Source organism: Paroedura picta, chromosome 8, assembly GCF_049243985.1.
Source record: "Paroedura picta isolate Pp20150507F chromosome 8, Ppicta_v3.0, whole genome shotgun sequence".
NCBI lineage: Eukaryota > Metazoa > Chordata > Lepidosauria > Squamata > Gekkonidae > Paroedura > Paroedura picta.
Window position 1 is genome coordinate 20,469,305 of NC_135376.1, and position 26,861 is coordinate 20,496,165.

A 26,861-nucleotide genomic window follows, 5' to 3' on the forward strand; every position below is an offset into this window, starting at 1 on the left:
TACCCTCATCTGCAGAGATGACTCTGATGGGCTTCATATTCAAGAACACAGAACTACTCAGGGGCCATCTGCTAACACTTGGCTCCCATTGAGAAGAACATTTGCACCTCTTTAAAGAACATTCTTTGGTTAAAGACCTTGACTTTGGTCAGGTGCCAAATATAGTGTTCACAGTAATAATACTTGAGTGGAAGTAACTGCCTTTGAATTCATTATAATTTAGGACTGGTCTACATGATCAAAGATATTATAAAGAAAAGTCATTTCTTGGCTGTCAGATCTCTGACTGCTGGTGCTGGGAAGAGTTTACCATTTAGGATGCCCCATCATGTAAGCAAAAATACCCCACAAAGAGAAAACCAGCAGTTTAAGGCAGAAGATTCTTGCTTCATCTTCTTCCCAGTGTGCTTGTTGTCTGTAAGAAGTTTGTTTAGCTTACTAATATGCCTAAACCACACCTAAATGTGAGAAAGCTGATGAAAATTAATATGACAATATGTTCACAAAGGTGTGGTATAATGGTCAGGATCTGAGAAACCTCAGTTCAAATCCCTACTCACTGGGTGTCCTTGGACTAATCACCCACCTAACCTACCTCACAGGGTTGTTGTTCAAATGGAAGGGGAGTCCAGTGTTACTAGCCACTTAGGAATGCTCCTAACGAGGTCTATTAGGCAATATGCCCCATTTTAGTCTATGGGGCTTACTTCCATGAAATTGTTCTTGGGATTGCAACCTTTGGGTCCTTGTGGAGGTATAAATATCTAAATGAACAAATACGTTTTCAAACAAGAGTGGCTGAATGAATCAACAAATTATTTGCAGCCATGTTAGTCAAGTAAAAGTCAAGAACACCATCCATGCAATACCTCTTATTCAGACCAGATCGACCCAGTGAGCCATGACACCTAACGACGTGAAAGCTTTCGGGGTTCTCAGAACTCTTCATCAGGTCAAGTATCACAAACTAAGCAGATATGAGCCAAATGGCAGATCATCATGATCTTAAGACCTTCTTAAGCCAGGCTACAGTAGACTGGAGATCTGCTGGATTTTTTTTTTCTCTTTTGTACTTTGTAACATCTGGACTGATGAAGAATTCTGGGAAACTTAGAAGCTTGCACGCTGATATGTGTCCCAGTTAAGATCTCACACAGAGGGTGTTCTTGTTCTTTTGAATCAATGAGTCTGTTGCAATGCCATTAACAACAAAAAGCCACCCCATGCCATGTCACCAGCAATGTTGCAGCATCTCAAGGATTAGCCAAGATATTACAACAAATAGACTGCTGCTTCTGGACCGGCCATCTCTTGGCCGTTAATGACAAAATATAAATTAACAAATGATCACCAATCACAGCTAAAATACAAAAATCCCACTCACCACAAAGTCCCCTTCTTTTGCCATATTTCTCAGGGTTGGTGCTTGGAGGAGGGGCCTGAGATCTTCCTTAGCCCGGCCCCAACTGCCTGATGGAAAAGATCCATCTTGCAGACCCCACAGAACGGTGTTAGCTCTGTCAGGGCCCTTAGCTCTTCCGGGAGCTCATTCCACCAAGTAGGGGCCAGGATTGAGAAGGCCCTGGCCCTAGTTGCGGCCAGGCAAACTTCACATTGGCCAGTGATCACCAACCTGTTCATGTTTGTAGAACGGAGGGCTCTGTGAGGGGCATAAAGAGTTAAGAAGGTCCCTCAAATATGCCCCAATCCACATGTTAAATTTTAACAATGTACTCACTGATCTTTTAACTGTAGAGGATAAACATCTCCAGAATGTGTTGGGTCCCTAGTCAAGCATATTTCCAAACAGTTTTTGTCATGATTACAATACCGCATTCACTTCTTCAACCCCTCTCCTTTCAGGCTGTAATGGAAGAGGGGTCCAACGTAAGCAAGCTATGTCTTCTACACAGAGAAGGAAGGGCACCTGGATTACGTGTTACCTGGCTTGACTGAAGCACGTGGCGCCTGGCTGGTCAGCCGACCTCACCCACAATGCATCATCTCTTTGGAGTTGTTTTGGGACAAAAGGACCTGTCACGGGCAGGGGACCTCTTCTCCTTGGATGATTCCGAAATAGAAGGGTGCCTGTCAGAAGCTCTTGAGCAAATAAAAATTATCAGTTCTTCTCCAGTAAGTAAAACATTCCATGTTCCTTTTTCAGTTTTGTGTGTGATGAAATGTAGGATAAGGATTTTTTTTTTTAAAAAGAGTTTGCAGTGACATGCATTTGCTGTGAATTAAACAATTTGGTATCGTCTTTGCATTTGTAAAATTGGAACAGGGGTGGTTGATCATGCAAGAGTGATGTGAGAATCAACGGCCATGGGTCATTAAGTGCTAAATACAGGTCTCATTAGCCGGGAACCATAACAGGCTTATCTCAGCTCTGGAATCTGATATCCATTTAATAATTGTTTGTAAACTTTTTTTTGAACCACCTTTGTATTAATAAGAACCCTAGAGGCAATCAGTGAGATGACAAAAACGGGCAGCTCAAGTAGAAAAATACAATGATAAAAAGGGGTGGAAGTACATTTTGGTACAGACTAATATTTCTTAATGAGCCTCTTGTGGCGCAGAGTGGTAAGGCAGCCGTCTGAAAGCTCTGCCCATGAGGCTGGGAGTTCAATCCCAGCAGCCGGCTCAAGGTTGACTCGGCCTTCCATCCTTCTGAGGTCGGTAAAATGAGTACCCAGCTTGCTGGGGGGTAAACGGTCATGACTGGGGAAGGCACTGGCAAACCACCCCGTATTCAGTCTGCCATGAAAATGCTGGAGGGCGTCACCCCAAGGGTCAGACATGACCCAGTGCTTGCACAGGGGATACCTTTACCTTTACCTTTAATATTTCTTAAAGAATCCTGATGTATTTTAAAACTCTGTTTTTACTTTTGGAAATCCAGTTGTGAAAGCACATAGAAAGTACACTATCCAACATGTGCAGAATGAGCATGAAGAAAACTTTTATGAATGGATTTTCTCAAAAGAACGTTTGCAAGTTAATTTCCACTAGAGGGCAGCAGTGGTACATAATTGTTGTAGATTATTATTTCACATGATTTTCATATTCAGATGCTGGAAAATACAATATTATTTTTATGATTTATTAGATTAGATTTATTTCCCCCCAATAAAACACACAGTTAGTTAAAAAAAAAAAACGGCAGCGTAAAACTCTTCTTCTGACCCCCCCCCCACCAGTCCTCACATACCCAGTGCCTTAAGGGTGGTCTCAGATGCCTGACACAGATGAACTGACATATATGTAAACATGTAGGCATATGGGTGCAGCTCCTCTGATCTTCCATGCCCTAATCTCAAGCAAAGACCTGGTGGAAGAGCTCCATTTTACAGGTCATGAGGAACCGTGAAAGCTCCTGCAGGGCCCTCAGCTCTTCCAGGAGCTCATTCCACAAGGTCAAGGCCAAGACCAAAAAAGCCTAGGCCCTGGTTGAGGTCAGACGAACCTCCCGAGGGCTGGAAACCACCAACCGGTTTATCCCTGTGGAGCACAAGGCCCTGCAGGGAGCATAAGACAATAACTCAGATATGCAGGTCCCAGACCATGAAAGGCCTTAAAGGTCAAGACCAAAACTTTGAACTTGGAAGGACTCACTACTTAGTTAGTTCTGTTTGTTAGTTAGAACAGGAGACTACATGGGCACACTTGTCCTGAAACCAATTGCTGCCATCCCTGTATCTCCTTGTTAATAAATGGATGGTGTTTTGAGAACATCCATGTCTGCTGTATGGTCCTGACAGCAAGAATCTGAGCAAGGGCCCCAATCCTGATTCACAAGCAAAAAGGGAACGTTACAAGGATTCTATCCCAACCCCAAATATAATACTATTGCAAATGAGTACTGGTGAGTAACACTGAGATTGCTTGCAAACCGTTATGAGATTTGATTTGTATTAAGTTTCTTGATAGCCATCATGACTATTAAGCATGCAAGGCCACAAAAGACTAAGGGGAAAGGAATCAAGTTATTGTGCGTGCTACATTGTTTTGATTTTCACTCGCCACCCAACCGCAGCTTGCAGAATCATGGAATCACAGAGATGGAAGGGACCTCCAGGGTCATCTAGTCCAATCCCCTGCACCACGCAGGAACTCACAACTACCCGCTCACCCACAGTGCCCCAATTTCATGCCCAATTTCTTGCTGTACACCCTTACTGACTCCTGTTATATCTTCACTCTTCCCTGCCTGGCTTCCCAGCTCTTTCTTTGGGTTCGTTCATAGAACTCAAGTTATTAGTCCGTGTCAGGTTTGTACAGTGTCAGAAATTCCTCTGTGATTGACAGCCAAGAACTTTCCAGTTCCTAAATCAGTGCCAGTACTTTCTATCCTTTTGGGATACTTTCTCCACGCTTCCTGTGTCAGTGCGTCAAGGATCAGACTTGTTTATAAAATACAGAGTTATGTTTCAGGCGTTAAGCCCGTAGTGTAATGCTCAAAATATCACTGACTCCTACTCTCCTACTTGCTTGATCTGTTGACTCCTTGGCAGCCTGTCCACGGGGCTGCAATGTGGCCTCTGCTGCCTCTGTTCATAAAACGACAGCACACTGGCTATCATGCCATGGCTGCTGCTGAGCAGTAGAGAGTTACCAGGTGATGCCTCTGGGTCTGGAGGAGTCAAGCAAGCTGGGTGGTTCTGAGTCACCTGTGAGTTGCTGCCAGGTCAGCTCCCGATGAGTTGTCTATCCAGGGCAGGAGGGAGGGGAGAAGTGATGAGGAGAAAGTTCTCCTTAGAACTGCACGTTTATAGCAAGTAGGAAGGATTTCATGTATTGATTAATTATTTTTTTTTAATTTGTTTTATGCAATAATATTTTATTAAGAATTTAAAAATACAATCAAAAGACAAAGTGAGAAGAGAGAAAATAAAGTCAAAAGACAAAGCAAGAAAAGAGGAGAGAAAATAAAGAAAGCTAGAAATAAAAAATAAAAAGATTTCTGGTCTTATCTATGATAGTTATACATCAAACTAATATCCATTACACCAGTGGTCCCCAACCTTTTTATCACCGGGGACCAGTCAATGCTTTACAATTCTACTGAGGCCCGGGGGGGGGGGTAGTCTTTTGCCCGAGAGACATTGCTGCTGCCTGAGACCCTGCTCCACTTGCTTTCCCACCGGCGCCCCTGACTTCCCGCCACCCACTGGGGGGCACTGCCAGCAGCAGCTGTGCAGTGCCACGCCGAGGGGGAGCCCCAGCCATGGCAGCTGCTGGAGAGCACCAAAGGTGAGCTGGCAGCAGAGTGGCAGGGCAGCCCCTGAGGCAGCAGCCAGGGAGGAGGACGAGGAGGAGGAGCCACAGCCCGGTACCAACTGATCCATGGACCGGTACCGGTCCCTGGACGGGGGGTTGGGGACCACTGCATTACACTATGTTACTACATAAAACATTTTAAACCACTATTCCCCCCTTACTATTTTTCCCCTTCCTCAAACCCATAAATCATCATTTCATTTACGTTGATAGAAAATTTTCAACTAATTAAAAATACCCCAGTTATTTTCTACTTAAAATAGCAAATTTGGACATCCCCACCAATTCTGCCCTCTTTCGACCACTCCACAACATCTGATTCCATGACATCTCATTCCATTTTTCCTTTCGGCTGATATTGTGAATCTTGCAAATCTTGTTCTGATTCTCCTCCATTTCCCCCCTTCGAATTGTTGAAGTTCCTTTGCCTTTTGCATAAAGTGTAGGCTCAGAAGAAAAAAGGAAATCACGAGGCACAATGATGTAGCATTCTTCTCTATATTTATAAGTGAAAAAAAGTATATTGGAAGAGCAACCACTGACGAAGATAGAACAGAAAGCGGGTTACTTAACCTAGGATCCTGTTTTGGTTGACTCTTTATGTTTGACCATTCCAGGGGTAGTCAAACTGCGGCCCTCCAGATGTCCATGGACTACAATTCTCAGGAGCCCCCTGCCAGCATTCGCTGGCAGGGGGCTCCTGGGAATTGTAGTCCATGGACATCTGGAGGGCCGCAGTTTGACTACCCCTGATTTAGACTTTATGTTATAACCTTTTTCACTTATAAATATAGAGAAGACTGCTACATCATTGTGCCTCCTGATTTCCTTTTTTCTTCTGAGTCTACACTGAGGAATCCACGGTTCTATGTTGTTCTATTCTTGCATAAAGTGGTCTGTTGATTAATTCCGATGCAGCTTGCCTACAAATTGCCTTGTCTTCAACAGGACTACCAGACAAACGACAATGACCAGGCGGTTGTGGAAATCTGTATCACTCGAATCACCACAGCGATCAGGGAGACCGAATCTATAGAGAAACATGGGAGATCCCTCGTTGCTCTTTGGGAGTCATGCCTGGAGCACAACCTGAAGCCCTCAGGAAAAGACGAAGACACACCGCACGCAAAAATTGCATCTGATATTATGAGCTGCATCCTGCAGGTAAGAACATTTGCGAGGGATGTTGCCTTGATAATAGCTAGTGGTTTAATGAAGAGATGTTTGGGCCACTGGAATGTTGCTAGTTAGAGAGGTCAGAGCAAAAACCTACGTATGATACAGGCTTGGTACCCCAAATGGTATCCGTATGTCTAATGTTCCTCTTCTGTAATTTGTACTTTAATATTTCTATTTGATATTTTTAGTTTTCACTAGTTTTTATTGTTTAATATTGATTATTTTTTAATAATTTTCAAAAACCTTCTTCTGCATTTTTTTATCTTGTAAGATGCCCTGAGCCTCTGGAGATGGGGAGGGTATAAATGCAAAAATAGTAATCATAATAATAGTAAAATTTGCATGATGACTTGACATCTTTACTTTGTGAATTTTCCTATCCCTGCTAGTGGCAGCCAGTAATATGCATAGCCTCTCAGGCATGAATCTGACCACAGAAGTAACTCTACAGCAGGGGTGACCAAACTGTGGCTCTCTAGATGTCCACGGACTACAATTACCATGAGCCTCTGCCAGTAGTTTGGCCACCCCTGCCCTAGAGAAGAACTGCTCAGGAGGCTGCTCCTTCTTCATCAGCAAGGCTCAAGGCTGATCCAGGATCTGAGCACGGGCATTTACCTTGGGATTCCCCCACCCCAGTTTTGATGTGGCCACTGCCGACAGCAATTTTTCAATACTAGTAAAATGTTTCTTAATATCTAACCCTGGCTACCCCTCAGAAATAACCCCCAAAGCTTCATGTTACTTTAAAGATATTTAAAAATCATGGCAATCCATTTGAGCTCTTGGCTGCTTCATCGGGAAGGGACACAAGCATGAATTGGGGGGTGGGGGGGTCGGGGGTGGGGCGGCGGCATGGAGAGTGTCTTAGCCTAGTTCCTCATCAGTGTACCGGAGAATGTATCCAGTTCTGTGTTTTTCTGTTTTGAGACTCTAGGATCGACTCCAAGTAAACATTTCATACAATAACAAAATGGGGGGGGTGGGAATCCTGATTTCTCAGTGGTTTTGATTTCCGAACCTAGAATTATTCAATCAGCAGAACAAGCCTCCTATTGTCTTGTCTTCACTTGTTACAGTAACTCTGTCAAAGCAAAGGCCCTGTTAGCTGAAATATAAGAATTACCATGAAATCCATTATACCGGTTCAAGATGTAGGTGACAGGTGATTACAAGCTTCTGGTAGTCCTGAGGCTACCTGTCTTGAGTACTTCTGTCATTCTTATGATGGTATTTTTAATGAGAAAGGACCAGGAGAGGGTGGGGGAGAGTGTAATGGTGAAAGTTGGTAGGTCAGCTGTTGGCTAGGGAAACTCCTGGAGATCTGAGTGGTGTGCATGGAGAAGGAAGGAGATAATGCCATCCTCCAAAGCAGTCATATTCTCCAGACAAACTGATCTTGATAATCTGGAGATCAATTGTAATAGCAGAAGAGCTCCAGGTGCCAACTGGAGGTTGGCAACCCTGCCAGCGTGCTCACCCGGCATCTACCAGGACAACGGTCTTCTTGGTGGTGGCCCTGTCCAAGTGGATCCAGCTGTCAGATGGTACACGGGCCCTGAGGGAGTTATATAAGTTTCACAGGGCAGGAAAAGCAGAGCTCTTCCGTTTAGCTTTTCCTTAGTCAGGTCTGTTTCTGTGGACTTCCTTTTAGTCTTAATTTTATTATGATGTTTTTAATTGATGGCTGTTTGTTATATTTTAAGTGATGACTGTTCTTAGCTTCCTCAAGACTGGATACCATATCCAGCACTGCTTGGGTTATAGATTTGTGCAGCATTGCTTGTTGGAAACATTTTTCTCTGAATAATTTCCTCTGCATTATTCTCATTCCATAACAGGATTTAAGCAGGAAATAAACATTACTTATGCTTTATTGTATAAATAGACATTGGCCACGCATGGATTGTTGCTTCTTTTCTGCCGTATATTATTTCCGTCCACTCTTGTATTGTTCCTATGCTCAAGAAGACCACTTGGTGGCAGGAGGTGGCATATAAATCCCAGCCCTTGCTTGGCTAAGAATTCTCAGAAGTTATTTAGCTCCCTGGATCTAAGGATTTTATTTAGATAATTTATATCCTGCAGGTCTTCAGATGGCTGAAGGATGCTGAGATACAGTTCTGAAATCACGTGCTGAGAAGCTTGGTCCCCAAATTGTTTCAGCCCCTTCTGCACTATTGCAAAGGGGTCTTAGGCTGCAGTGTTACCACCATGCAGCGCTACTGTTTAGCTGGGAGCAGAAACGTCATCAGTTATCCTAGGACTGAGCAGAGACAGACAGAAGAGATGTTGCCTCTGTTTGTGGTTTATTATTCTGTAGCCCCTTGTGATAAGACTTGAAGGCTCATACGAAAGAGCCATTCCACAGCCTCATGTTTAAGCGTTGTACAAGCCCTGTGCTCACCCAAAAAGGACAAAGGCAAACATGGAAAGCCCACTGTTCAAGAAAAAAGGTTGGGCTGTCCCAGTTTGGTGCAATAGTTTGTCATAACTCTTTTTGTTGCTTGCCTCTTTCCTTTTCTTTCTTTTCTTCTTCTGGTGCCACCATTTTCCCCAACAGAATTACAATCGTCCTCCCGTCATGGCCCTGGCTGTCCCAGTGGCGGTGAAATTCCTGCAAAGGGGTAACAAAGAACTGTGCAGGAACATGTCGAGCTACCTTTCCTTGGCTGCCATCAGCAAAGCAGATCTCCTGGCGGAGCACACAGAAACAATCGTAAAAAGTGTCCTGCGAGGTAAGGAAAAGGGTATTCACTCTGTTGGGTTTATCACTGCTAAGCTGTCATGAATAATTTTTCATACATCCATTTCAGTTATTTATAGCCCGTCTTTCTGTTTTGAGACTCAAGGCAGATTATACAACCCAAGTCAAAGCAATCGAGCAAATGGGACATACATATGATTCTTAAAGGCTTTGATCCTTGAATACAATAAGATTTCTTCCTTGGTGTAGGTGTGCATTTAGTTAGAACTTTGGTCACCTCCCTTTCTACCTAGAAACAAGGAAGAAGACACTCTGCACCTTCACATAGACTTCTGGTGGCGACCGAAGTGGGCTGGGATGATGGGCAGGGAGGGAAGACCCTTGTTCTCGACTGCACATAGGCTGCCCCGGAGAAACTGGGCCTGCCCTTATGTTTGTTGTTATTGTTGTTATGTGCGAAGTCGTGTCCGACCAATCGCGACCCCATGGACAATGATCCTCCAGGCCTTCCTGTCCTCTACCATTCCCTGGAGTCCATTTAAGTTTGCACCTACTGCTTCAGTGACTCCATCCAGCCACCTCATTCTCTGTCGTCCCCTTCTTCTTTTGCCCTCGATTGCTCCCAGCATTAGGCTCTTCTCCAGGGAGTCCTTCCTTCTCATGAGGTGGCCAAAATATTTGAGTTTCATCTTCAGGATCTGGCCTTCTAAAGAGCAGTCAGGGCTGATCTCCTCTAGGACTGACCGGTTTGTTCGCCTTGCAGTCCAAGGGACTCGCAAGAGTCTTCTCCAGCACCAGAGTTCAAAAGCCTCAATTCTTTGACGCTCGGCCTTCCTTATGGTCCAACTTTCGCAGCCATACATTGCAACTGGGAAGACCATAGCCTTGACTAAACGCACTTTTGTTGGCAGGGTGATGTCTCTGCTTTTTAGGATGCTGTCTAGATTTGCCATAGCTTTCCTCCCCAGGAGCAAGCGTCTTTTAATTTCTTTGCTGCAGTCCCCATCTGCAGTGATCTTGGAGCCCAGGAAAATAAAATCTGTCACTATCTCCATTTCTTCCCCTTCTATTTGCCAGGAATTGAGAGGGCCGGATGCCATGATCTTTGTTTTCTTGATGTTGAGTTTCAAGCCAACTTTTGCACTCTCCTCCTTCACCTGCATCAACAGGCTCTTTAGTTCCTCTTCACTTTCTGCCATTAGAGTGGTATCATCTGCATATCTGAGGTTGTTGATATTTCTCCCTGCAACCTTGATCCCAATTTGTGACTCCTCTAATCCCGCATTTCTCATGATGTGCTCTGCATACAAGTTAAATAGGCAAGGCGACAGTATACAGCCTTGCCGAACTCCTTTCTCAATTTTGAACCAGTCAGTGATTCCATGTTCAGTTCTCACTGTTGCTTCTTGACCTGCATATAAATTTCTCAAGAGACAAATAAGATGCTCTGGTATTCCCATCTCTTTAAGAACTTGCCACAATTTGTTGTGTTCCACACAATCAAAGGCTTTAGCATAGTCAATGAAGCAGAAGTAGACATTCTTCTGGTACTCCCTAGCTTTCTCCATGATCCAGCGTATGTTGGCAATTTGATCTCTAGTTCCTCTGCCTCTTCGAAATCCTGCCTGTACTTCTGGAAGTTCTCGGTCCACATATTGCTGGAGCCTAGCTTGTAGGATTTTGAGCATAACTTTGCTAGCATGAGAAATTAGTGCAATGGTGCGGTAGTTTGAACATTCTTTGGCATTGCCCTTCTTTGGGATTGGAATGTAAACTGACCTTTTCCAATCCTGTGGCCATTGTTGAGTTTTCCAAATTTGCTGGCATATTGAGTGTAGCACTTTTACTGCATCGTCCTTTAAGATTTTGAATAGTTCAACTGGAATGCTGTCACCACCACTAGCTTTATTGTTACTCAGACTTCCTAAGGCCCATTTGACTTCACATTCCAGGATGTCTGGCTCCAGGTCAGTCACTACCCCATTGTGGTCATCAGGGATGTTAAGCTCGCTCTTGTATAGTTCTTCTGTATAATTTTGCCACCTTTGTTTAATCTCTTCTGCTTCTGTGAGGTCCCTACCATTTTGGTCCCTTATCATACCCATCTTTGCATGAAACGTTCTCTTCATATCTCCAATTTTCTTGAAAAGATCTCTGGTCCTCCCGATTCTATTGTTTTCTTCTATTTGTTTGCACTGTTCATTTAAGAAGGCATTCTTATCTCTTCTAGCTTTTCTCTGGAATTCTGCATTCAGTTGGGTGTATCTTTCTCTTTCTCCCTTGCCTTTCACTTCCCTTCTCTCCTTAGCTATTTGTAAAGCTTCCTCAGACAGCCATTTTGATTTCTTGCATTTCTTTTTCTTTGGGATGGTTTTAGTTGCTACCTCTTGTACAATGTTGCGAACCTCCATCCATAGTTCTTCAGGCACTCTGTCTATCAGATCTAATTCCTTAAATCTATTTGTCACCTCCACTGTGTATTCGTCGGGGATATGATTTAGTTCATACCTGAGTGGCCTAGTGCTTTTCCCTACTTTCTTCAATTTAAGCCTAAATTTTGCAACAAGAAGCTCATGATCTGAACCACAATCAGCTCCTGGTCTTGTTTTTATTGACTGGATAGAACTTTTCCATCTTTGGCTGCAGAGCACATAGTCAATCTGATTTCTGTGTTGACCGTCTGGTGATGTCCATGTGTAGAGTCGTCTCTTGGGTTGCTGGAAAAGAGTGTTTGCTATGACCATTGTATTCTCTTGACAAAATTCTACCAGCCTGTGCCCTGCTTCATTTTGTACTCCAAGGCCAAACTTGCCTGTTATCCCGGTTATCTTTTGGCTTCCTACTTTAGCATTCCAATCCCCCATGATGATAAGCACATCATTTTTGGGCGTTGCTTCTAGAAGGTGTTGTAGGGCTTCATAGAACTGATCAACTTCATCCTCTTCAGCAGCAGTGGTTGGGGCGTAGACCTGGATCACTGTGATGTTGAATGGTTTGCCTTGGATTCGAACTGAGATCATTCTGTCATTTTGGGGATTGTATCCCAAGACTGCTTTTCCTACTCGCTTATTGATTATGAAGGCTACTCCATTTCTTCTGCGAGATTCTTGTCCACAGTAGTATACCTGATGGTCATCTGAATTAAATTCACCCATTCCTGTCCATTTTAGTTCACTAATTCCTAAAATGTCGATGTTCAGTCTTGTCATTTCTTGTTTAACCACGTCCAGCTTGCCTTGATTCATGGATCTGACGTTCCAGGTTCCTATGGAATAAAAATCTTTACAGCATCGGACTGTCTTTTCGCCACCAGTTACTTCCACAACTGAGCGTCCTTTCGGCTTTGGCCCAGCCGCTTCATTCATTCTGGCGCTACTCGTACTAGCCGTCTGCTCATCCCCAGTAGCATATTGGACACCTTCCGACCTGAGGGGCTCATCTTCCAGCGTCATATCGTTATGCCTATTGGAACTGTCCATAGAGTTTTCATGGCAAAGATACTGGAGTGGTTTGCCATTTCCTTCTCCAGTGGATCACCTTTTGTCAGAGCTCTCAGCTATGACCTGTCCGTCTTGGGTGGCCCTGCACGGCATAGCTCATAGCTTCACTGAACTACGCAAGCCCCCTTGCCACAACAAGGCAGCGATCCTTGAAGGGGGGCCCTTATGTTTACACTGCTTTAAATGTACAATGAGTCAGTAGACTCTAAGAAATTCATAGTCTTTTGGTCTGCAGTGACAACTCTTCAGGTGGAGTAGTTTATCCCATTGTCAGCAACACAGTTGAAAGAAGGGGTTGCTCAACAGAAAAGGGTTCAGAGAAGAGCAAGGAGACACTCAAGCTGTTCTGTTGTTTGAAGGCTCTCAATCACAAGTTAGGAAGGCTGAAGGAACAGAGCTCTTCCATAGAGGAGATGATGGCAATAATATATTGACAGTGGAAATATCCTGGCTTTTCGTGGGTTTCTTTTTAAAGAATTCTAAGTCAGCTTGAATTCCTAACAAAATTGAGGTTTTCATTAATAACAGGGTCGGCTACCAACCTGAAAACTACTGCAATGTTCTTGCTTGTTCAGTAGGCCTTGTTGAGTGAGTTGCATCACATGGCATATCACTATGTCACAGTGCCACTATGTAGATGGTTGTGAAAATCCATAAAGCGGAATGCTAGTCTTATCCATCTAGATAGGAAATTAAACAGCATCTGGCAGATATTCAGAAGGAGCCTGAATAGCCCAGATTAGCTCAAGCTGGTCAGAGCTTGGAAGGCAAGCAGGGTCAGTTATGGCCAGTGTTTTGATGGAAGAGTAGCAAGGAGGTCCAGGTTTGCTCTGTGGAGTGAGGCAATGGCAAACCACCTCTGCTCATGTCTTGCCTTGAAAACCCTTTGAGGGGTTGCCATGACTCAGTTGCAGCCTGATGGCCATTAGTTAGGGGCGCTAACCTCCAGGTGGTGGCTGGGATAGAAATCAGTCCACTTGGAGAAGACGGCCCCTTTGAAAGCTGAACTCTACAGCATTATACTCTGCTGAAGTTCCTCTCCTGCCCAAACCCCACTCGGCTCAGGCTGCACCACCCAAAACTCCAGGCATGTCCCAATTTGCCACTGGCAACCCTACCCTTATTGAGTAGTCTAACGTTTTGTTAAAAGCAGTTCAGAGTTCTCACTCAATTTCACTTTTGGGGGGTTGCATTTACATTTCTCTACCACCAGATGTTGCTCTAGATATTTGAGAAAGAAATTCCAGAATTTATTAATTTCACATAATGATCCGATCAGGTTTAGGGACCAGAAATGACTGGATTCGCTTTAAGAACAAAAGGAAATGGATAAAAGGGCTAAGCAATCTGGCAAACTTTTCTGTCTACGTATCATTATCCCAATCCAATGTCTCACTGTGCAGAACTAGCTCTCCGTGCACGTATCCCTGCCTAGATGGGAAACCTTGTGCACACATGGATGCTGTATGTTGGATTACAGCTCGGAATGCGCAAAACCACTGATGGATGATAGCGCTAATCAATTGTTTGGGATGAAGAGGGAAACTGGATTCAGATCTGTCAGCCGCTTCTCTCCACTAAATACTTGTGTCATTTCTCAGTGGCTGCTTTCCTAACAGGGCTCCTTGTGCGGTCCTGACAGCTGCAGCAGTATGATGAGGACCAGAAAGTTGCACAGATAGGTTTATACAAAGATTTGCACTAGGGGTGCGAACTTCTAATCGGGCATGCCGGGTTCGATTCTGCACTCCTCCACATGCAACCAGCTGGGTGACCTTGGGCTCGCCACGGCACTGATAAAACTGTTCTGACCGGGCAGTGATATTAGGGCTCTCTCAGCCTCACCCACCCCACAGGGTGTCTGTTGTGGGAAGAGGAGTGGGAAGGTGACTGTAAGCTGCTTTGAGCCTCCTTCGGGTAGGGAAAAGCAGCATATAAGAACCAACTCTTCTTCTACTACTACTTTGCGTACAGAATGTCCTGGGTTCAATTAGTGGCATCTCTAGTTAAAAGTAACAGGGGATAATTTAACCTGGATGAAATATAAAGAACAGGTAACTGTCCCAATCAGCCATTCAATGCAGGATTTGAACTTAACCCACACTTTCTCCATGATTTTTCCAACTATGTTGATATTTTCTTTTTGCACTGGAGTATCCTGCCAATGATTCATTGACTCTGCCAGTGTATTTCCTTTCTTCTGTGATGCATAAAGCATCGTGGGAGATGAATTGCACTGATTTCATTGTAAAGCTTGTGAGGAGATAACTGTTAAAGCTAACCATGTCTCTCGCCATACTTAGCTATGAGTACATTATTGAAATCGTCCCAGTCAAATACGCAAGTGATTTCTGCATTTTGGTGATATCATCTCTGAGGTTGGTGAACTTGAACTGAAGGGTGATATAAAAGATCTCAATCCGAGAACCTAGAGAGCTCATTTGAAAAAGGATAATGTGCCACCAGTTGTATGTGGATGTAACCTTATTGGTCTTCTTCAGTATGCCTCAAACCTGTTCTATAACTGGGAAGCGTTTGCCATTACAGCACATCCACTATTCCTTATAAGAGGCAGCCCCTGCATGGGATCATAAGGGGCCTGCTACTTCCTATGTTTTCACAGGGTAAGTTCAGCTGGAATGGCCAAAGTTTCAGTGACAGACTTGGCTACAATCTTAGAGTTAAGCCTCTTGAATCCCATTGATTTTGGTATGCTTACTGAGGTTAACTCTATGTTTGAATTTGGCCACAAGGCATTATTCACTACTTTGTTCCCAGAGTTAAAAGGTCTATTTTTGAGATGTTTCTGCAATTAGTGATGGGTATACAAGGGGAGAAATAAAAGGCAAAATGGAAATGCTGATCATGTTCTCAGGTTTCAAACCCTGAAGCGAGAGAGAAAACACTCTCTGGAAAATTAAGCTTTCATAAAGTATTTTTTATTTATGGTACAATTTTATAAAAATAATTTCAATAAAATTAGTACAAAATCAATTTACAATATAATACAGCCGTACCCTCTTCAAAGAAAAACACAGCAGACAAACTGTGATTATCCCAAGGCTAGATTGACTGCAATATAAATAATATGTCTTGGACAAAGCACTAGTTTTATGCTGGTGTGCATATCAGGAACAATGAACAAAACCAACATCTATTACTTCATGACTCTTATAAGGTTCATCTGTAAATTCACATTAGTAATATAACAGCTACAAACAGGGGCTTCCCCAGAAAATGGTGTATTAGCTTTAGAATATTAGCTTTGCAGAGAAAAGTTCTAGCCATTTTTATATGGTTACTAGTCTTAAAGCCCGTTGCACCTAGGGATTCAACGGGTGCTAGCGGGGGGAGCCCACAACGTTTGCACCATCTCCCTACCTGTTCGGAGCATTGGCGACATTCGTGGCAGGCGGCCAGGTCACTGCACGAGTTGACGGCTGGCCGGCGCGTCAGGCTGGGCAGGGCAGCGTGGTCTGCTCTCCTCCGTGGCCAGGGAGTGTCTGGCCATGAGGTTGCGAGCGCACCTCATGGATGACTCCTGGGGGTGGGCACTCCACGGGCTGGCCCAATCCAGATTGGATTGGCCCGTGCTGCTGGAAGCAGTGTCCAGACACCCAGCCATGTCCCAGTCACCGCTTCACCCTTAGTGGGTCTACCAAAATATTAGAGCCACTAACGGTTAAGATTTGATTGATGAACGTTCATGAACAAAAATCTGATCTCCAATGTCTATGTGGCACTTATATGCTCTAGAACCAGCTTAGAGTAGCAGAAGTCTCTGTACAAAGAATGATTGTTGCAATGTATTTCTTCAGTGTGTTCAAAACCACCTTTGAGTAAGTTTCAACTTTAATGCTAAACCAGTGTTTGGATTCATACCTCAATTTAGCACTGAATGTACTGCATCTTCTTGAGGTATATGTAAGGACTGTGAAGGATTAATTCTTCACAGAGCCAGAGAGCCTTGAGTGGCAGGCTGTTCCAAGAGATCTGATTGGTTGGCTAATCAGAGAAAGAATTCTGAACTGGATGCTGAGGAGGTTTCAGGCAAATTTCAGCTCTAGCTATGGAGAGTAGAGTACTGACAGTTTTGGAACTCAGTCCTGGCTTAGAGCAGTTTAACATAGAGAGGAGAACAGGGGCAAGGAAGTTTGGGAAGTAGCCAAAAACTCCCATTCAGGCCAAGGAAAGGGTATAGATCTTTAAGCGAGAGAAGGAAATTCAAACACCAAACAGGGAATTAACTCTGAAAAGTGCAGAGATCCCTGGTCTGGTGTGGTTAGAAACTGCTTGTAGAGATCTTAACTCAAGTAGAGAAGGGTTTTGGCAACTGGAAACTGTGTACCAGCCTTCTGGAAACCAAAAGAGTCAGAGAATACTCAAACAGAGTGTACTCTACAGTGTTTGGGAAAACACTGGAACCAAAGCCTCTCAACAAAGATTAAAATTGTGAATAACTTAATAATAACTTAAGACACTCACATTAGCCTGAAGCATAAGAACTAAAGTCCATGCATATACTGATTTGGCTTAAGAGTTATCTCTATTGGGTTATCTCAGAAATTTTACCCCTGATTTCACCAAATCTTTCCTCTCTATGTTGAATAAAATATTTTGTTAATTTGGAATATAAATGAGTGCCATTTAAGTCATATGAGTTGAAGGGGGCTCCTATTCCTTCCCTCAGGTTCCTGGCTGAGCAAACATCCAAATATTGTACTGTGACAGCCAGAATGCATAAGGAAACAGGTAAGTAAGGCAGCTCAGTAATAGAAGGGAAAGAAAACCTTGCCTCTGAAGGAGGGAAGTTAATGGGGCCTGTTATGGCTCAAAATTCTGCTGCCATAGGGAAGCCATTTTAAATTGTTCCCAGGGACTGTTGATTCTTCACACTGGATTATTTAGGAGCTCATGAATAAGGTCCAATATACTGAGAAACCCCCAAGCAACTGTAGTAGTTCTTTGTTCTACTGTCATCTGCAGAAAGCTCCTTTCAACACTGTTCCACACATCCACTAATTCATTCAACTCCTCCTCCTGGTATCACTTGGATTGTTTGAATAGCACAGATAAACAAGGAACTGGTAGAAAGAATGCTGCTAGCTGCTGCATTCACCGAGAAGACTTTTACCATAGTCTTCTTTAGGAATTTCTTTGTGATTAGTGGTTGGGTGGCAGCTTATGGTGTGTCCTGGTTCACCTCATAGATCTGGCAATTTCCCACACGTATCGCCAACCTTTGTGATTTAGAGCAACCCCTGTGTGAAGGCCATATTGGATATATCAGCCCTAAGTTTGGAGAGATTCAGGTTTGCTAGACACTGTGTGTTTGTTTTGTTCATGTCGTCTGGAAGGATAATTTTTGCATTTGTTCAAAAAGTGAAAACATACTGAGCTCCTCCATGGGGCAGAATCTCTGTCACCCCCCAACCAACCACATTGCCACGAATGTTGCATGATTCTTCTCCACTCTGCCTTGTTATCTCTTTTTCGCTTAGGACTCTGTTCCAGATATTAAAGCCAGTTATTTTTCCAGAGAAAGCTAAAGATTCATTGAAACCACCCCCAACACAGCAGCCGTTCTTTTCTTGGCCAATCTGCAGAATTCCACCGTTTGGGATGACGTGTCCCTCAGCTATATCTGAGGAGGCCTTCAGCAGTTTTCCACTTACGAACAATGATGCGTTCCCATTCACTGAATTCCAAATGCCACAAAAGTGAGTCCATTGTCCAGGGGAAATGACATTTGGGGTGACTATCTTGTTCTGGTCACTATTCACAGCGAGAACTGCAGAATCATAGCTAAGGTAAAGCTGGATTTCATAGGGATTTCTCTTGGTTCCATAGGAGAAAACAATAGTTTTGTCAAGCATTTCAGTCGCTTTGACCCACATGCAGGCAGTAAAGGAAGAGAGCATTAGTTCAGTTGTTGGATGAACACTTGCAAAGATCTTTTTGGAACGCATTGGGAATAAAAGAGCTGTCTCACAACCTGCCAAAAAAAGGGGGGAGGGGAAAAAAAGAAGCCATTATCAACCACTTAACATTGTTTCAAAATCTCATGTGCATCTCTGATAACAGTAGGTCAGGGTAATTTGTTCACATGTTTCTGGGAACCTCTGTTTCCAATAAGCAAAAGTCTTAGATACACAGTTTATGGGACAAATAATGGATTTTATGTACATCTTTCAGCAATTCAAACTAAGCTTGGCTGAAGGACTCTGTTACCTGCTGTTTTAGACAGAAAATCTCAAAGAAACCAAAAGACCATGGGAATCTACGTATTTCAATGAAATTCAAATATCCTATATGTAGGCATAGCATCAATAGTGCTCCATGATATAGTGGTTAAGAGCAGTGGGCACTAATCCGGAGAGCAGAGTTTGATTTCCCACTCCTCCACCTGAAACCTGCTGGGTGACCTTGGGCCACTCATAGTTCTTTCAGAGCTCTCTCAGAGAGGGAGGGAATGCGATTGTAAACCACTTTGAGAATCCTTAAGTTAGAGAAAAGCAGGGTATATAAGCCAACTCTTCCCCTCGCTGATTGTCACTTTTCCAGCATTCCACCAATTCCAGCATTCCATGGCTAAACCCTCCCGCCATATTATGGCACCTTTTTGTTGTTGTTGGGAGCAGGGTTGGCCCCCTCCCCACCTAACAGATCAGGTAGAGAGCAATACATTTCCAAAATCAAACTGGATATCAAAGGACACATTGCCTCAGCATTTCTAACTCTGTGCTTGTTCCCACGCTCTACATTTAACTCTCCCCACCCAACCTCAAAGCTAGCTCAAATCTTTCCACCGTACCACCAACTGAAGCAATCAACTCAAGTCCAGGATCCCATATTATCATTATATTAAGTGCGCTGGCTTAGCATAAATCTCTTGGCAACAGTTCATATATTTATTTAAATATATACCCAGTATAATATTTAATGCACCAAGGGGCCTTCCAAAACAGCTCGCAAATTTTTTTGCAATGATATCATAATTAAATAAAAGTATCAGGGCCAGAAACAATGTGGTATCAATTTTTAATTATGTGCTCTATGACCCTTTTTATTGTATCTGCTCTCCTCTCATGGCTGTTAACAGAAAGAGTCAACTAACTTCCTCGTGTGCATTTCAGCCTTATGTAATGGTTCGAGCATCCTGCCATAGTTTAGATAATCCAGTTGGATCACAGATGAAATTCATTATAAACAGAAATGCAGTCTATTATATAATGTTAGGTAGGGTCCTGAATATGCTGTTTCACCTAAAAGTCTTACCAGTCACATATACCTATTTCTACTTTTCGTACAAAGGGAAATAAGGCAATTCCAATTAATGGGGAAAGGGTCACAAATACAAATGATCAGTGCATTAGTCAAGTTATGAGAGTTTTGTGCCAGATTCCCATGACCACTTTTGACACAGTATTCAACTTTCCCCCATTTTTTTTCAATTAATAAGGAGTTTTTACGATGCTGCCTTCTATGTGGTAAAGCTATATATTTTCATAGCCTAGTTTGGTAGGGATTTTTGTTTGTTTTATAATTAATTTCCACAGAGCTTGCAGATATACTTTGTGGTGGAAGTATTACTAGACTTCCTTGCAGTTTTACTTCTTGGCTTCCTCGGGAGGTGGTGGGTTGTCCATCTTCGGAAATTTTTAAACAGAGGCTAGATAGCCATCTGACAGAGAGGCTGATTCTGTGAAGGCAAAGGGGTGGCAGGTTACAGTGGATGAGCGATTGGGATGTGAGTGTCCTGCATAGTGCAGGGGGTTGGACTAGATGACCCATGAGGTCCCTTCCAACTCTATGATTCTATGATTCTATAAGTATGAGTAGGCTTCCTTATGGATTTACTGCCCAATGACTTGCTAGACTTCCTAATGACCCCCAAAAGATAGTTAATCATCTATTTAAGTTGTGTCTATGGAACCAACCTCCCCCCCCGCCCCAGTTCCACTTCAATTAGCCTGGCACAGAGTGGTAGACCAGAGTTGAGTAGACCTCAGTTCAAAGCCTCAGCCATGAATGTGACCAAATCCACTTGAGCCAGTCATCATATCTCTGCCTCATGGGCTTGTTGTACGGATAAGATGGGAAAGTGAATACACCACACTTAGTTACTTGTAGAAATGTAGCAAATAAACATTATGTGATCACCAATGGTTAATCACTGGAATACTTTAAGAAATAGGAGGTGGGCTGAAGCTTGGGAGATATTTTTGTTGTCAGATTAATATGCAGTAGTAAATGAAGGGTGCATATGAAAGTCACCCCACTTCTTGCTATCTCAATCTAAAAGCTCTCAGCAAAGATTTGCCTCATTCTCTGAGAGGCTGCTGCTGGCTCGGGAGTCAAAAGAGAAGAGATAAAGCTGGACTTCACCTGACCCCCCCCCCCTCCAGTTCAGGAAAGGTAGTTAATTTCCCTCCTCCCTCTGAGCTTCCCCAATCAAGTGCAGTAGGCATTCTGTTTCAATTTGGGGTGGGGAGGAAAGGGAAAGACCCAGGTTCAGATCTGAATTCAGCAGGATCAACAGTAAAACAGGTCTCTCTAATCTAGCCTCAGGTGATGGGGCAGATTTTGGGGGCGCCCTGAAGATGGCCAGTGTGATGAAGTAGGTTTATACAGAGTAGACAGAACTATTATTACTTTTCATTTTTCATTAAAAAAAATAATTGTCTAGGTCAACAATTGTGTTAATGAAAAATAAAAAACAATATTTTTGCTGTAAAGAAAAAAAGGAATAATAAACATATGCACACACTCAGAAATACTAGGGGCCATACTGAACATAACTGAATGTGGAGAATCAAAACTTTTTTGATGCTTCAGTTGTACTTGCCACTGCAATTTTATTTTAAGTGAAAACAAGTTAGGTAATTTTTTAAAATGAAAAACATCACATACATTTATATACTTAATTTATACCCCACTGTTCTCCTGAGTGGGGACCAAAGTGGCTTATAAGATTTTTTTTCATTTTATCCCCATAATGAATCTCTGAGATGGGTTAAGTAGAGTATGTTACTGGCCCAAGATTACCTGGCAAATTGCCATTGCAGAGTGCGAATTCAAACCTGGCTTTCCGAGATCCTGCCCTGACCTTATAACCAACCACCACGCTAGAAAAGCCTGGAATGCATCACTATGACTGTATCATCAGGGTTCTTGAACACACATGAAACTGGCTTATATTAAATGACACCATTGGTCAGTCAATGTCAGAACTGTCTAGGCATGTGCATTTGATTTACCTGAACCAAAAAAGAAAAAAAGAAATTCTAAGCCAGATACAAATTCTTTAATCTGTTCCACCAGTGAACTGTTAAATTTAAATAGCCAGGAACCATTTAAACCCTTCCTTTTACTTGCCCTTCATTTCCAGCTTGCAGCCATTCCAGTAAACCTTTTTACCTCTTCTCTCCCTTTTTTTCTTTGGGGGGGGGAGCAAAAAGGAGCCATTTAATTAGGAGAAAGAAAGGAACCACGGGAATGACTTGCAGCTACAAGGCTGGAATGGTTGCAAGTCATTCCAGTGATCCTTTTTGCTTCCCTCCATTTGGAAGAGGGGGGAAGCAAAAGGGAGGGTTTAAATGGCTGCTGGCCATATAAACGTAACAGCTTGATGTGTCTGACTAATGGTTGCAAGCTAGAGGCTTCTGTTGGGGGCCTGGTGCAAAATAGGCCCACCTACAGACCCCAAGCCCATTCTGCACAGAGACTTCTGTCTGTAGGATCAATTGTATATTGGGCTCTGCAAGTTCAAACTTGCCCCCTCCCCACTGCAGACCCCAAGCCCAGCTGTTTGGTGGGCTCTGCAGGGGCCAAGGCATTTAAATGGATCTTGTCCCTTTAAATGCTTTAGAGCCCAAAACTATTCAGATTTCCTGAATGATTGCTGAATCCTAATATCATACCAGTATTGGGATTCAGGAATATCAGGAAATGGGAATATTTTGGGGGTCTGGTATACCTAAACCTGTCTACTCAGGCTGGCGTCAGCTCTCCAGAATCTCAAGCAGAGGTCTTTCACATCACCTTCTATCTCAGGGGTAGTCAACCTGTGGTCCTCCAGATGTTCATGGACTACAATTCCCATGAGCCCCTGCCAGCAAACACTGGCAGAGGCTCATGGGAATTGTAGTCCGTGAACATCTGGAGGACCACAGGTTGACTACCCCTGTTCTACCTGACTCTTTAAACTGGTGACACTGTGGGTTGAATCTGGGACTCTCTGCATGCCAAGAAGATGCTCTACCAGTGAACAATCAGCACGCTGTAATAATTAAAAGAAGAATCGAGATATTGTGCAATAAAAGATAGCTCACAACTTTCCTAATGTGTTGTTAAGTATTGAACTTCAGGATGCACTAAATAATTTTGGACATTCAAAACTGGATACAGAGAGATGGTTCAGCAAGGGTGCTTGTTTAAAGAGCACAGAGCTCTATGCATAAATGACTTCTTTAATCTGCAAAATTTCTTGCTCTATTATTGAGTAAGCAAAATCAAAACCAGTTTCGTAAGCAACCAGCACCAGCATAATTAGAAAACCCTTTCAGAGTCAGCCTGGCCAGAATCCAGATTATGTGCGAAATCAAAACCAGTTGCTGAAAACTCTTTTAGAAAAGATTTCCAGAGGGATTTATGGGGTATTTCGAAAATCTGCTCTTCTTGTTCATAATCAAACCATGACTTTTCTTCCCCCCTTCAAACATAAGAAACCAAGTGATTCTGTTATGGATTAAGAACAGGTTCTGTGTAGTCAGTGGAATTATTCTGTAGAGCACAAATCCGACCAAAATTAAACATTTTGACTTCAACGGGGAAAGAAAATGTATGTATTTATCTAAGGCTGGGGTGACACATTGCAGCCTGGCTCTGTTTCCCACAACTCCTCCTGCTCTCTTCCCTCAACAAAATTTAGGAGTTCAAAATGTGACATGTTGTGATTTTCTCCCCTCCTTCTCATGTTGTAGTCAATGATGTCAGGAGGGGGTGAGGGAACTTCAAGCAGGATGATGTCATGTTTTGCGTTACTAAATATTAGAGGGATGGGAATATCAGGAGAGGAAGAGGGGTTGTTTCCAGCTGTAGCCACACATCAGTGACACTGGCCACTAATGGTATAACTCTCCCATTGAAACCCCTAAGGTCGGGCCGGTTTATCCATATAGCACAATGCTACAGGCCCCTCTCTTCCAGGGCCTCCGCCTGGTTCCTTCCCCACATGGATCAGTGCCGCCGTCTCTCTCCTTCCCCCTTTCTCCTCTTAAAGGATACTTGGAGTGACACCCCTTTCCACTGGGGGGGGGGCTTCTGTCTCCAGTCTAGTCTAGAATTGTCCTCTGGTAGGGCCCTGCGAACCCTTAAACTGGCTCTGATGCTACGGGCAAATCCTTAAACCACTCTTGCGCTGGCTCACACCATTCATTATTGCTACATGGATTTTTCAAAAGTAATACTTATAGATTTATTTAGTCAGGGACCATAAAAACCTACAGTCATCATAGAAGTCTTGGTAATGCAACAAGTTGGGGGGGGGGATAAGTGTGAAATTCAAAGGTATCAGTTATTTCACTGTATTAATTGTTCCATTAATGTACAGCATGAATCATGAGGCCCAAAATGTCACATATGAATGATTCCTAGAGCTGGGATATCAAAGCACTGGTCTTTCCAAGGAGGGAGGTGGAAAAATCGTTGTGGTATATCTGCTACCCAGCTTGACTGCACAGGGTGAAAACTGTTTGGCCTTCCTGAACCTCTGTGGAGAATCCATTTATGCCCTGAAGCGGGAGAGTTGATGAATAGCCTGTTGACATAATCAGTGGGCTCACAGGGTCACATTCTGCACATAAGTAGCCTCCAAGGAATGCAGGGAAGGAGGCAGGTTAGTAGGAGGGGAGGAAAGGCAGGATGGAAAAGAAGCGGAGTAGACTTTTTAGAGAAGTGTGTTTGTTTGTTTTTGCAAAGTATGAATATGCCTGTAAATCGGTGGCTATGCACACAGCAGACAGCATGATGTTAAGGCCTTGCAAATATTTACAATGATGATACTAGAAGGCCTTCCAGATATACTTGCTGTGTTTGGACCAGTTCAGGAACCTTTCTTTGTGCAGTCAAGCGTAAGCCCTGACGTTTCCTTCAACATCTTTTCACATAGAGTGCTAGTTGTGCCATGGTTCAGCTTGTTTTTGCCTTGCGTGTACCTCTTTATTGGCAACCATATTGTATACATAGAGCTAGTCTCTTTGCAAAGAGAGGGTGCTGCCACTCAGTTTTTATAGTAATGTTTCCTCTTGAATAATTGAGGCACCAGGTGAGAATGTTTCACCAAATTCCTGAACATGGCTGTTCGGGAACACATGGAAAATTCATTACTAGCACTGACAGTGTGAGACAGAGTTTTTTACTTACCAATTGGCAGTAAGTTCTGTGTTTTCTTTCTGTGGGATTCCTTCAGTTCAGCTTTTGTTTCCTGCAGCTCTTGCCAGAGCGAGTTCAGAACGAAATTGTCTCCTCTTGTCATGTAGTCTTTCTCCGGCAAGCCCCTTTGCTGGATATCCAGCTCTTCCTTCCTCTGCCAAGCACGCTCCAGATGGCTGAGTCGGCTGGACACGTTTCGACTGAGCTGGAGAATCTCTTGGAGGACTTTGCCTTGCTCTGATTCATGGAGCATCACAGATGGGTCCTCAGCAACTTGGTTCTTCCTTGCCAGCATCTGGTCCAGTTGGTTTGAAATTCGGGAGGTGGCTTGCTCGGTGGATGTGATGCAGCGGCTGGAAAAGTTCTCCACGAGCTGGAGCATTTCACCTCTCAGTCTCTGCAGCTCCACCTTAAGGATTTCATCCAAGGAATGGAGCAGCATGTTGTCTTTCATCTGTGAGTTCTCGAGCATGATGAAGAGCTTGTCCCATTCTGTGTGCTCTCGTGGACAATCGCACGACACAGCTAGAAGAGAACACAGAGCAGCAGTTATCCCTCCTTTCCATGCTGGAGGGTTTGCTTTAAGCAAAGGTGCAGCCTCAAAAGACATGTGCTTCTCAAATTGTCTGCAAACGCCCAAAGTGCTAGGGATTTCCCCAGAAAGTTAGGGAAAGGCATGACTTGGTCAAAAAGCAGCAGTTGTTATTTCAACCTCTGCATTATAAAAGGGAGGAAGGAGCTAAGGAATCTGCCAGGCTAAGTGAGGGTCTTGTTACACTAGCTCTGTTTTTGTATCTGCTGCCTACGGCTTTTACAGCAGGGGAAGAATATAAATATTGCAGTCTCTAACACTCTTTCTTTTGTTGCTAGGCAAACAGCTAACTTGTACTTAAAGACTGTAAGACATGAGCAACCCCCCCCCCCAAAAAAACCCAACCCCCCCTCCCCCCAACTCCTACTTACTGTCTTCTGTTGGAGGAATTTCTATTTCATTGTCAAAATTTAGGTAGAAGATGTCTTCGTAGTCATCTTCATTCTGGGAAGATGAGACAGACCAGAGAGAGAGAAAAATAAATAGAAAGGAAAACATTTCTTTGAGTGGGGTTCACAGGCAGCTTCCTTGCTCCTCCTTGACTGAAAGGTCTGTGGAGAGTCCCAAGCAGAGATGATTCTGTAAGACGGAGGTGCAGAAGCCCTTAAATATTGCCGAGAGAGTGCCTGAGCTTGAATGAATGAGTAATGCGAGTGCTGGTGCTGTAATCGGAGTGCTTCTGGTTATTATTAATTTTTTTTTTTTTTGGATGGGAGCTGTGAGGAGGGGGAGGCGTGGAGGTTGCACAATCCCGAACCTTAAAAGTCTGAGATGGGTGGATTAACTAGGAAAGTGACTGGAGAAACAATGGAAAACTGTTCTTCTATATTGCAAAATCCTTTGAGACAATACTGGGGGGGGGGAACCAATTGGTCATCCTAAAGGATAAAAAGCAGAGTAAATAAACAAACTGCAAATTATTCAAAACTTTATTTTGAAATCCTTTTGGAGCACATACTAAATGGCTGTACTCGCTGTATTCATGTTCGTTCCAGAATTAAATGTCCCCAGAGCTTACACAGTGGCAATTTCAATATATTATCTAATCAAATGTTTTGTCATTCACTAGGAAAATGCCCACCAGTTTGATGTGTGAGGGGCCAAGGGGCAACAAAATGCCTTTTGCAGTAGGAGGGGATGGGCAGATTTTTTTAAAGGCAGTCAG

General features: G+C 43.4%; 2 protein-coding genes across 7 annotated transcripts in view; one reads left to right on the forward strand and one right to left on the reverse strand.

Moving 5' to 3' along the window:
* VEPH1 (ventricular zone expressed PH domain containing 1) overlaps window positions 1-26,861 on the forward strand; it is a 153,694-nt gene that overhangs the window by 22,472 nt on the left and 104,361 nt on the right. For all 6 annotated transcript variants that reach the window (XR_013233440.1, XM_077348599.1, XM_077348598.1 and 3 more), the window contains exons 2-4: window positions 1,864-2,133; window positions 6,232-6,447; window positions 9,026-9,200. Coding sequence is in view for 5 of the 6 variants with exons in the window: in XM_077348599.1 (XP_077204714.1) it covers window positions 1,996-2,133; window positions 6,232-6,447; window positions 9,026-9,200 (529 nt within the window). In the remaining variant the exon portion in view is untranslated. The remainder of the gene's footprint in view (window positions 1-1,863; window positions 2,134-6,231; window positions 6,448-9,025; window positions 9,201-26,861) is intronic.
* PTX3 (pentraxin 3) lies at window positions 15,593-26,355 on the reverse strand. Its single transcript, XM_077348595.1, has 3 exons — window positions 26,068-26,355; window positions 25,096-25,629; window positions 15,593-18,664 (listed from the first exon to the last, which is right to left on the reverse strand). The coding sequence occupies exons 1-3, from the start codon at window positions 26,192-26,194 to the stop codon at window positions 18,045-18,047; spliced, it is 1,281 nt and encodes a 426-aa protein (XP_077204710.1). The 5' UTR covers window positions 26,195-26,355; the 3' UTR covers window positions 15,593-18,044.